The 11,162-nt window shown below is 36.7% G+C and overlaps 1 protein-coding gene across 4 annotated transcripts; it reads right to left on the reverse strand.

Annotated features, from left to right (window-relative positions):
- Positions 1-561: 561 nt before the first annotated feature.
- LOC113308719 (zinc finger CCCH domain-containing protein 53-like) lies at positions 562-4,930 on the reverse strand. 4 transcript variants are annotated; one of them, XM_026557181.1, is made up of 9 exons: positions 3,573-4,930; positions 3,307-3,483; positions 2,893-3,072; positions 2,698-2,813; positions 2,307-2,564; positions 2,018-2,186; positions 1,601-1,831; positions 1,357-1,444; positions 562-1,246 (listed from the first exon to the last, which is right to left on the reverse strand). In XM_026557181.1, exons 1-8 carry the CDS (start codon positions 4,703-4,705, stop codon positions 1,411-1,413), a joined length of 2,298 nt encoding a protein of 765 aa, XP_026412966.1. In that variant the 5' UTR covers positions 4,706-4,930; the 3' UTR covers positions 562-1,246; positions 1,357-1,410. The 4 variants fall into 4 exon arrangements, with proteins under 4 accessions (XP_026412966.1, XP_026412965.1, XP_026412967.1 ...); XM_026557180.1 differs by having other exon boundaries at positions 1,601-1,834; positions 3,573-4,929; XM_026557182.1 differs by having other exon boundaries at positions 1,601-1,834; positions 2,698-2,792; positions 3,573-4,927.
- Positions 4,931-11,162: the final 6,232 nt, after the last annotated feature.

The raw sequence follows: 11,162 nt of genomic DNA on the forward strand, positions 1-11,162 counted from the left end.
GTATTGTACTGAGTACCTTTTTATTTTTGTGGTGGTGGTATCTAGGATTGATCAGATCTGGGCTTCTGGGCCTTTTTCTGTTAGATAGTTATTTTTAATAAAAACAACCTCTTTCTTCCCTGAGTACCTGATTAGTTAATCCAACTCGAGGAAAATTCGAAATTTTAACTCCAAATTCTTAATTTCCTGCTCTTGTATGGTAGGGAAATTCTTGATGAACCGTGAATAAACTGAAGACGAAAACAAAATAGAACACATGGGTTGTGTCAGATACCATACCCCATGAGAGAGAGAAGAAGACACCCATGTGATTGTCTTTCTCTCTCTCTCATAAAAGTTAGTTCTGAGCCCTGAGCCAACCCACCACCTAAAAAGATTGAAATAAAGACAGTGACCCGCAAATAGAGCTATTATTCAGAGTCCTCAGAGAGGAGAAACATTTTAAAGTGTTGTGCTGTTTTTTTTTAATGTATGTTTGACCCTCCCTATAAGGTTTTTTTTTTCTCTCTTGAATTCTGAATCTAGTGATGATATCGATCATAATAATGTAGAAGAAGATGATGATGGTGATAATACTGTGTTCTATTAATAACAAATTAAGAAAGACAATAGAAAAAAAGGGAAAAGATAAAAAGGGGGAAAAAAAAGCAAAAAAAGTAAAAGTGATGGTTAAAACAAGTTGGTACATATTCTTTCTTCTTTTTTTCTTTTTGGTTTCTTTCTTTTTCTACTACAATTCTACATGACCAAAGTTTGAGCTGTAAAAACTTTAGCTTTTCTCCCCTTCTGCCTGCAATGAATTGATGTTGATGTTGATGTTGTTGTTGATGTTTTGTAATTAGTAGTATTAGACACTAGATTTTCTTTCAGCTTCTTTTTCCTTTATTCATGTGAAAATGGGGAAGAAGCCAAAGGATACAACTTACAGGAGGGGCTTTTACTACTACTAACCCATATCCTCCATCCATCCAAGAAGCTTTTTTCTGTGGGGATCACACCTCAAAGTAGTCTCATCTCAAATGAGGTTCATGTGTCTCTCTCTGTATGTATTGCATTTTGTATTGTGGTAAGTAGTATTGTATTTGAATCTCCATACCATTACAATGGCTACGTCACGGACATGACAATCGGCCCTGATGATGAAGTCTTTCTTCTCTACATTCCTACTTATGTTATTTGGGGTAAAACTAAAATGTATCTCCTGTCCTCTGTTTGAATCTAACAAGTCTTCATTGATTTCGGTTCTCTGAAAATTTGAATAGTATAAGTTATACCATTAACACAGGCAACGAGAAAAGAACAACTACCCAAACAATGTAAAATTTAACAAGTCCAAAGGATTTGAAGTAAACTTACCTAGTGAAACCAGTCCCGCTGTTGCTGGACGGCCAAACCGCCCCAATCCCGGACTTACATTTCTATAGCTCCTTGCCCCGAAGAGAACCTGAAATGAATTCAATGTACTTTTAAATACAAACTTCCTTCCTTATTACCCAGTCAGTTTCAATTATATGCTGATGATACAAAACAGGTAACTTGAGACTGAAGACTAACTTGTTTAATAATAATATTCACTAGTAATCTGTAGTAATAATTATACCTGGGCATTGGGAAGAAACATGATTTAAAGGATGCCATATCCAGAGTAGAAGTTGGAGGAAACAACGATGATGCTAATACGTTACTATGGATACTAGATGGAGATGATAATGATGAAGAGAATGCAGAGGAAGCAGCAATGCTCCTCTCAGCCTCTGCTGTATCGGTGGAGAAGAAAGAAGAAGAATCCCCACCAGACGCAAATGGACTGTCGGGAAGATTGTGCTCCGAGCTGCTGCACTCATTCAAAATTTCTAATTTAGAAGGTTGAAAATCCAAAAGCTAGAGGAGGTCAACCAGATCTAAGGGGGGCAGGTCTACAATTGGTAATGCATCATAAATGAGCTACCATACTTCTCTATCCAAAAGCATTTACTAGGTCCAAGTAAAAGTTGGATTAACATCTCTTAATTCTTACCCTTCATGGACTTCGCTTTCCCCATTGGGTTTCTCCTCAGTGATATTGTCAACAAAAACGAGTTCTTCTTTCTTAGCATCCATATTTACTGCCAGCTGCTGAGAATGCTGATCCCCTCCGAGCTGATCAGAACCAGGGGAAGTGGCTGCAGCAGGGCTTCCACAATTTTCTATAAAAAAGAGAAATTACCAAGTGAGATAATATGTACCTTCAGCAATTGATATACCAATTGAAAATAATAAGAACTAAAAAAATATTAACTGAAAATAATTAGTGTAATTTGTGATACCTTCACGGGTCTCGGAACTCCTGGGAGAGGACATTGAATTGATCAGAGTTTGATTGAGGAAGGCATGAGAGTGAGTTGGAGAAGGAATTGGAACAGCTCCCATGGATAAATTTCTATGGTGGTGTTTCTTGATGTCTAGAAGTTGCAAGCCCATCAATCTGCGACTTTGCATATCTATTGCTTGTTGAAGCTCTGCCTGTTCCTCCAATTTTCTTCTCAATAACAAATCCTGGTTGTTGTACAACATCCTTGCTCCACCTGCAAAATTAAGTTGGATAATTGAGAAATCAAAACACTGTACGATTTCCTACATTATTCATAATTAGATCCCAATTCTTAACCATTAGAACATTTTAGACCAAAACTACAAAAAATGAACTGATTAGCATACCAAGTTGTTGCAAGTCGTAAGGATCTCTAGAGTCTAAACCGGTGGGGGTAGTACAAGATGAATATTCTCCTCTTTCACCTTGGTTCTGTTGCTTCCTGTTAATTACAGATGAAGAACTAAATATCAGAATGCTACAGAAACTGGAGCTGTAGAGATGTCTAACTAAAAATTTGTCTAGAGAAAAAGTCCACATACTTATCAGGGACTTTCCCCTTTTCCTTGTAAGGCTTGACGAGAACACGAGCATCACATACGAAATGTGGGTTTCCTTTTGCCAGGATCAGTTTCACAGTTTCTGGGTACACAAATGTGACAAACCCGAACATTCTCTTCTGCTGATATGGAATCCTCACATCTTGCACTGGCCCGTAAATGCTTCAACAAACAAAAGAAAATAAATCAGTGTTACCAGAACATCAAATTTTCAGAGAGTTGGTTTGAATTTGAACTTGAGAAGTAGCTCAATGTGAATTGAAGTCTTGAACTTCACTCTTTCAATATACTAGTGAAAAAGGGAACTCCAAGTAATCAAAAGAAAAACATAATAGTACATAGTATTAATTTTCTTTCTTTTTTTAAATCCGGAGTATGGTAATTGAGAGAACCAACCTGAAGTAATTGGAAACATCTTCTTCTCTAAAAGTGCTATCAGCAGGGAAAGTCAAGTAGATTTGCCTAGAACCTGGGTTAATCATTCCACCTCCTGAGCTCGAGAATTCGCTCCTTTCCATTCGATTCCTTCCGAATTTCATGTCTTCTCCTAAAAGCAATGCTGCAGCAGCCGCTCTAAAATAAAAAAAAAACTTAAGATTAACACAAACACTTGAAATAACCACCCCAAAGTCTTCAAAATAGTTGAATTAACTTAACATTACCTCTGGTTATCATTCTGTTGCTGTTGCAACAAGAAATTCATGCATTTCCCAGCCACTGAAGTGTAAGGTAAAGAACTAGTACCCAATAGCTGAGAAGCAGTGTTCAACCTCATCTGCTGCTGTTGTTGTTGCTGCTGAGCAGCTTTGGATCTGAGTAACTCTTGGCACTGTTCCATGAAATCAATTTTTGAAGGAGAACCCACCATGGATGGTGAATCAGGAGAATCACCATGGAGGAACCGACAGGTTGTTCCATTCTTACAGTAACCTCTGTTGTAGTACAGACATGGTTTCCATCCAAAACCAGAACCCAAAGGGTCAGAACCCAAGCAGATATCAGTAACAGAACAACTTCTTCTGTGACTACCATTACTCATAGCAGCAGCAGCAGAATTATTAGCAGCGTTTCCCCAATTGGCAGCATAATTAGGGAACAGCATACCGTCAGAATTACTACTTGGACTTGAAACTTGCTCAAGTGATGGGTAGAAGAAATCATTGTTGTTCTTTTCATTCAGGAAAGATAACTGCTCTTGAAGTTGGAAATCATCAATCAGGTCTGCGGAAGAGCCCAAATTCATATTACTGTTGCTAAACCCATTCATTGCAGCAGCATATGAAAGAGACGAAGAAGAATTGGGACTGATGAGAAAATCATCAGAGTTCTGAAAATCAGAGTAAGATGAAGGAACAGAAGACCCCCACGAACTAGGGTTTGGTAAACTAAGGTTACTAAGCATTCTTGAAGTCGCAATACTAGTTGAAGAAGTAGTATTATTATTAGTTGAAATAGGTATAGTATTACTTGTAGTTGTAGTAGCAGTTGAAGAATTTGAAGACGAAAACGAAGAAGAATTCTGTCTGGAAAGTGAATTAGGGTTTGAAGAAGAGAAAAAAGGAGAAGGAGAAGAAGGTGTTGAAGGTGTAGAACAAGTGTTTGATGAAATACCTAACTCAGTTCTTGCTTTGATTATTAGTGAATGAAGTAACGATTCAGGACCAAAAGCAAGTCTAATCATCTCCTTTTCACCGTGGTCTTTGATTAACAACAAACCCATGATTTTCGAAGCATTCTCAGGATCTAGGGTTTGTATTCTTGAGAAAACTATCCTTGTTGCTTCATAAGCATCCATGGCTGAAAAGCCAAAAAAAAAAAAAACACCAAAAACCAAAGTTTATGAATCAATATTTAGAAGGAACGAACTCAGTTATTATCATCACTCATCAAAACACACACGAGTGACTGCTGATGTTATTGCTGTGAGTGAGTGCGTGCAAACACACACACTGAGCCCTTTCCTTGACTGAGTGTGTGCGAGTTTTGGGGTTCTTTCTCTCTATTTGTAAGTCTAAGTTTTGAGTTTAATCTTTTCTAGGGCTTCTTTCTAATTATACAGATTTTTAATATTTCTCCTTTTTTTTTTTGTATTTTGGTCAATGAGCTGTAATATATTTTTGAATGATTTTTTGTATCTTACTCTTAGATATGTCTTCTATCTCTCTTACCTAACCCACATTTCAGCAGTGCTTTACTAACCACTGCTCCTCCTCCTGCTGCAAATCTGAGACTACTGGTAAAACTGAATCAGAAAGAAAGTGAAAGGAGATAGGGAGAGCTGAAAGAGAGGAAAATTTTGGGCAGAGGGAGTAAAAATGCAAAGAAATTCAAAGTTTAAAGAGAAAGTAAATTTTCTTTGCTTTTTAATTTTTTTTGGTTGAAAATAGGAATTGGAAAGGGAGAGTGAAGGATTTTTGTTTCTGTCTGTGATGGGTGTGTGTGTGTTAATAATAAAAGTTAAAATAAAGTTAGTGATGTTTTTTCATTTTTCTTCTCTATAATACTCTTTTAATTAAAGAAGAAAAAAAATGATTATGATAACCAAATAAAGTGAAATGGTGATCATACGCCCGCCCACTTTGATCCCTATGGCTGCACTCCAAAATTCAAAATGCTATACTTGGCGCAATGAGGAAAATATTTTGTTCCTCGCGTGTTACTCTTGCATTTTGTTAAATATCGATCGTATTTTAAAATGATTGGTTGTGATATTATCTGATCAAAATACTTTTTTCCGAATGACATGGGTAATGTTTTTCCTTTCTTTGGTTTGGTATTTTTGGTGAAACTGGATAAAAATGCAGTAATGCTCTTTGATTATCTATTTTTAAGTATACTCATTTATCTTCAAATGATTGCAAACGTATACTAGGAAATTCAAACTGTTTTGGCACTAGAATGCTTTTATGAGCGTGCAAATAGTTGTATCCACAATTCCAAACACTGATTTTGAATTTAAACATGTGGCATTTCATTACTACTTGTGTCATGGTGCCTTTGGTTATCGTACCATTCAATTTACATGAAAATTAGATTTTCCTCTGTAAGTATTCTTCAATTTAATATAAAGCATAAAATTAGATCTTCTAGTTAACGGAAACTCAGTTGCTGGTATATCCCCATCTTACCGGTTGGAAAGTAGTCATAAAATTGTATTATATATAAACAACAAAAATTAATATAAAGCATGAACAAAATATTTGGTGAAACATATAAGAAAACGTAAGAGCCTATCTTAATCAGAAACAAAATATAGGGAAGATATCAATATCACTTGCTAAAAAAAGGTGCATATAATTGGGTGTCCTGTTGGAGCTGGGCAATGGGTTCTAGTGTAGGGTGAAAGAGAAGAAAAGCAGTGTAAAATTCGAGTTACTGCTCTGCTGCCATTACTAAAAGAGGAGAAATATCTTTGCAAAAGAGAGAAAATAAAATACCTGTGTTAGTTTGCATCTCTTTTTCAAGTACTGTTACAACTTACAACTATGCGGACTAACTAATAAAAAGGTGTGTGAGTCAGCTGAGCTTGAGATTTGCTCATCGGGCAGGAACCAGCTTAATTAGCTGACTTCCCTCTCTTATCTACTCCCAAATCTGAATACTCTATATTATATCTGAAACTCTTCTTTTTAAGTGACTACTTTTATTCTAATCAACAGTTATTTTTAAGTGTTTTTTTTCTTTCTTTTGATGATCAAATCAAACAAACAAAACATGAAAGCTACAGAGAGAGAAGGAGAAAAGAGTACCGTGGGTATGCGTTAAGTGTTGTTGTCCGTGGCTGTGTCTGTTGTGCGTGCGTGGATCCAGATCTGATGCGGTGATGCTCCTCTCTAAAATATACTGCACGTTCTCTCTCTTACCAACCTGCTTCCTTCCTCCTCTTTTCCGTTTTTTTTTCTTTATTTTCTCGGAAAGCTTCATCTTTTTTAAACAAAAATATATGCACTGCACTGCACCAGAAGTTGGCTAAAATTCGAAGAACTTTGTCTCAAATCCTAGTTGATCAAACCCGATGCAGAAAGAATAGACCGCCAAATATCGTGTCGGAACTACGCTTATGTGCATAACGGCTTTACGGGCCTCTAGTATTAAGCCAAGTACTATGGTGTTCTAATCTAGCATTTACATTGCCGGCTAGAATACCTATCTAGTCCCTCGTTTCACAAAGATAGTCCGGTTTGACTTCGTCAAGATATTAAGAAGACTATTGTAGTTTACATGTCTACCCTCAAGTACTTGCCTAATTTAGTTCAATTAAAATGTTAATAATAAAAACTTTCAAAAATTGATATGGAATTGTAAATAGGAAATAAAAAAATAAATTTAAAACATATCTCATTTTTGCAAAAAACAAAAGAGATGAGAAGAATATAGAGATAAAAAGACTGTATATTTATGGAGGATAAACTTTATAAAGAATTTAATTTGGACCCATATATATTGTCTTTTAAAGAAGGCTATTATTGGGACGTTAAATTCCATTAGAGGGGCGTCACCTAATAAGACAAAAATGGGTCACCCACAAGTAATATCAAAAACCCCTTATCTCAAATAATTTTGTAATGACCAAACAACCCTTATGTAATTAATTTTAATTTAATTAGATAATAATTAAATTAAGAAGATGAATTTTGTTAGATGGTAAAGAGGGTTTAACACAAAGTGATGATGAATCTCCACCAATTGAAGAAATAAATCAACAAAGTGAAGAACCAATGGTTGAAAATCAACATGTACACCTCTAAACTATCTCCCATGGGTTCAATTTCGCTCAAAACTAGCTTAAGTACGTAAAAAATTTCAGATTTTTAGACTTTCATGGCAAATTACGTCCGGGTTGGGCTTCGTTTCCAACCGTAATTCAATTTTACGCCTGGGTTTGGAAGAACTCCAAACCGTAACAGGTTTCCAATAAGACAAAAATTGAATTACGTCTGGGTTCCCCAACCCAACCGTAAATATGTTTTCCATGGGTATTTATTACCAGTTTTACGTCTAGGTTAGATTTTTGGATTTCCAACCGTAATCTAAAACGTCTGGGTTAGATTTTCTTCAAAAACCCAGACGTAGATAATTACGCCCATAACAAATAAGCCACGAACCTAAACGTACACAATTACGTCTGGAAAATCAATTCACAAAACCTAAACGTAATCCAATATGAGTGAAACTCCCAAAAGATACAGGTACAATTACGTCTAGGTTAGCCTATAAGATAAACCTAGACGTAAATTCAATTCTATGGTTGGAACTAAGGGAACCCGAACGTAAACCAACATGCAAACTATTTATACGGTTGGAATTTATCCAACCTGGACGTAAGTTCTTCATAAACCAATATTACGGTTGGCGAATCTAGACGTAGCACTAACAGTGGAGGAGAGGAAGAGAAGAAAGATGAAGGAAGGAAGAGGAGCAGTTTTTTTTTTAGGATTAGAATAGAAAAGATTAGGTTTTTATGTTTTTACTTTAGTTAAAGGGTATTCTAGACATTTGTACCTAAGTAAAGGATATCCCATAACCACTTTTTTAGACACTAAAAATCCAAGTGAAGCCCCTCTAAAGGAGTGTGATGCCCCAATAATAGCCTTCCTTTTAAAAGGAATGTAGAATTAATGTATTTCCTTAATTATATAGATTTTTAAATTGGGTCCCATTCATTATTTTTTTTATAAATATAAAAGGTTTAAGGGTATATTGGAGAGACCGTTGAAAAAATACGTCCATAAACAGAAGTTGGACACAATTTTGAAATAGAACAAAATGGAATAGAGGACGGTCTTTCAGAAACAGAGGGAGTAAGTTTTATGGTCACTCCAACCTAGCATCCAGCGCATGGAACAACGAAAAGTATATGTGCTGAATGGAACAGCGAAAAATAGAATTAGGTTTTGCTGAATGGAACAACGCAACCATCTCATCCGTCGGATCGGAAAATAAATCAATCTACGCCGAACTAAACAGCGAAAAATTAATTTTCTCTACGCTAAACCATTCAGCGAAACTATCTCGCTACTAGTTAGAATGCGAGATATATCTGGAAAGAGAAGTAGTGTTAAAGAGTATACAACGCTTTTTGTATAGTCTAGCAGACAAATCTAGCCCATAAGACTTAGTCTTAGGGATGTCAATGCGTTCGGATCTTCCCAGGTAACATTGGACACGGACCCGGGCTCTACTAATAAAAGTCGTGTCTGGTTTCTAACAGTTCCGGGTGTGTTCTTAAATTTGTGGACCTAGAACGGTACTTGTTCAAAGTTCCGAGTACCTGTTAGGTTTGAAAAACTACCAACTTTTATTTTAAAATCTTGATATCCTCTTCTTTTTTGCTTGATTCTAAATTACTTTTATACAAATTATTAATAATTCCCTATTAATGTTTTAAATAAATAAAGATCAAATATAAGAGAAAATGGAAAATGAGAAAAAATCAAATGAAGACTAGACAAATGTTTTAATTTTGCGAAGGTTGTGTTTGATAAGAGAGAAAGGAAACAATTCCATGGAAAGTGTATTCCATGGAATCAGTTTCCTTGGGGAGGCAAGGAAATACTATTCATGAAATTCTATGGAATTAAAGCTTAAAACATACTTTAGACCACGCTTACTCTACAATTCCATGGAGATAGATTTTTGATCAAATGATGGAAAACACGTTGTTTCCATGGAAAGATGGCTAATTCCAGGGCATTAACTCCTGTCAAACACGAACAAAAAGAATTAATAAAATAATAAAATAAACAGGTACCTGATTAGACTCGGTAAGATGTCAGGTCCAAATAAGGTATACCTATCGGGTATCTAAATGGTAATGGGTCCAATTTGAAGACCCTAGCCCCGATTCTGTGTAATTAAGTACCCATAGACATCCCTAACCATCCTACAGTTAACCAAAGAAGTTAGCGCAATCACCGTAGATGGGCCCTAAATATATACTTTGTGAGGATGAGGAACAAGGTAGCTGTAATGCCCCGATTTCAGCAGTGGTTTGTCGATTGGAATACGAGTGATGGTTTGTCATTTCCTAACACCGAGGTCTTTTCAGCACAATTGGCTCCAGAGTTGGAAAAAAACTCTACAATTAAGCGTTCTCGGGCGAGAACAATCCAGGGATGGGTGACCTTTCCGGGAAGTTGTTGTTGGATGACCGCAGTGATGCCCGTTGAAAACCCCCACACTGTCGGATAACCGCAGTGGCTAAGTTGGGATAGTATCGGTGGAAGGATGGGTCATTACAAGTGGTATCAGAGACGACGACGGTTCACCTACCGAGGGTGGGAAGGTACGCTGGACGAGATTTTTTCCAGGTGTTTGTCTCATGAGGGGAAAGGAACGTCAGAGATTTGGGCTTGAATATATTCAGGTGGCGGTATTGTAATACCCAGATTTCGGCAGTGGTTTGCCGATTGGAATATGAGTAATGATTTGTCCTTTCCTAACACTGAGACCTTTTCAGCACAATTGGCTCCAGAGTTGGCAGAAAACTCTGCAGTTAAGCGTGCTCGGGCAGGAGCAATCCAGGGATGGGTGACCTTTTGGGGAAGTTGTTGCTGGATGACCGCAGCGACGGCCATTGAGAACCCCACACTGCCGAATAACCGCAGTGGCTAAGTGGGGACAGTATCGGTGGAAGGATGGGTCATTACAATAGAAAGAAATAACCTCAGGGAGACTCGTTAACATATAATTAGGGTGTATCAGAGCATCTAAGTTCTAAATGAAAATATATGTTGTTTGATCCAGCGGTCATGATAGTTTATGTTTGTAACTCTAAATAATAGGAAGAAAGATAGTTTCAACCATACCATAGTGCTTGCTCTTAGGTATGAATGAAGTTCAATAAATTTGACAGGTCATGAGAAAATAACTAAGTGGTCATCGCCCCCTATGACATGTTTGTTTATGTTAATATAGTTTCGTCATAGTAGGTTCATGTAGACGATTTTTTTTCGTGCAAGCCTTTAATCTCCAAAAGAGCAAGATCGAAAGTTTCGATGATATGTGGTGTCATCAGTCAAAGAATTGGGATAATTACTCCTTATTCTTGGAGCACATTGTTGTTCAAAAAAAATAAATATCTAAACGATTTGAATTGTTGAGTATAGTCCCACACCATCTAAGTTCCCTGAGTTTTCGCGGTTAATAAGCCTTGGGTCACGCTATCTTTGCAGGCCGGTATTTAGGATTAGTTAGGCTATGAATTTCTATATGGCATCGATATATGTCATTCGTGATGATCTTCCCTTCTA

Source organism: Papaver somniferum, chromosome 9 (genome assembly GCF_003573695.1).
Source record: "Papaver somniferum cultivar HN1 chromosome 9, ASM357369v1, whole genome shotgun sequence".
Taxonomy (NCBI): domain Eukaryota; kingdom Viridiplantae; phylum Streptophyta; class Magnoliopsida; order Ranunculales; family Papaveraceae; genus Papaver; species Papaver somniferum.

Coding starts and splice junctions, on each gene's coding strand:
- LOC113308719 (XM_026557180.1), bottom strand. CDS start 4,705: ATGGATGCTTATGAAGCAACAAGGATAGTTTTCTCAAGAATACAAACC. Junction 2,565..2,697: donor TTACGACTTGCAACAACTTG/GTATGCTAATCA, acceptor TTAATTTTGCAG/GTGGAGCAAGGATGTTGTAC. Junction 2,187..2,306: donor GAGTTCCGAGACCCGTGAAG/GTATCACAAATT, acceptor TCTTTTTTATAG/AAAATTGTGGAAGCCCTGCT.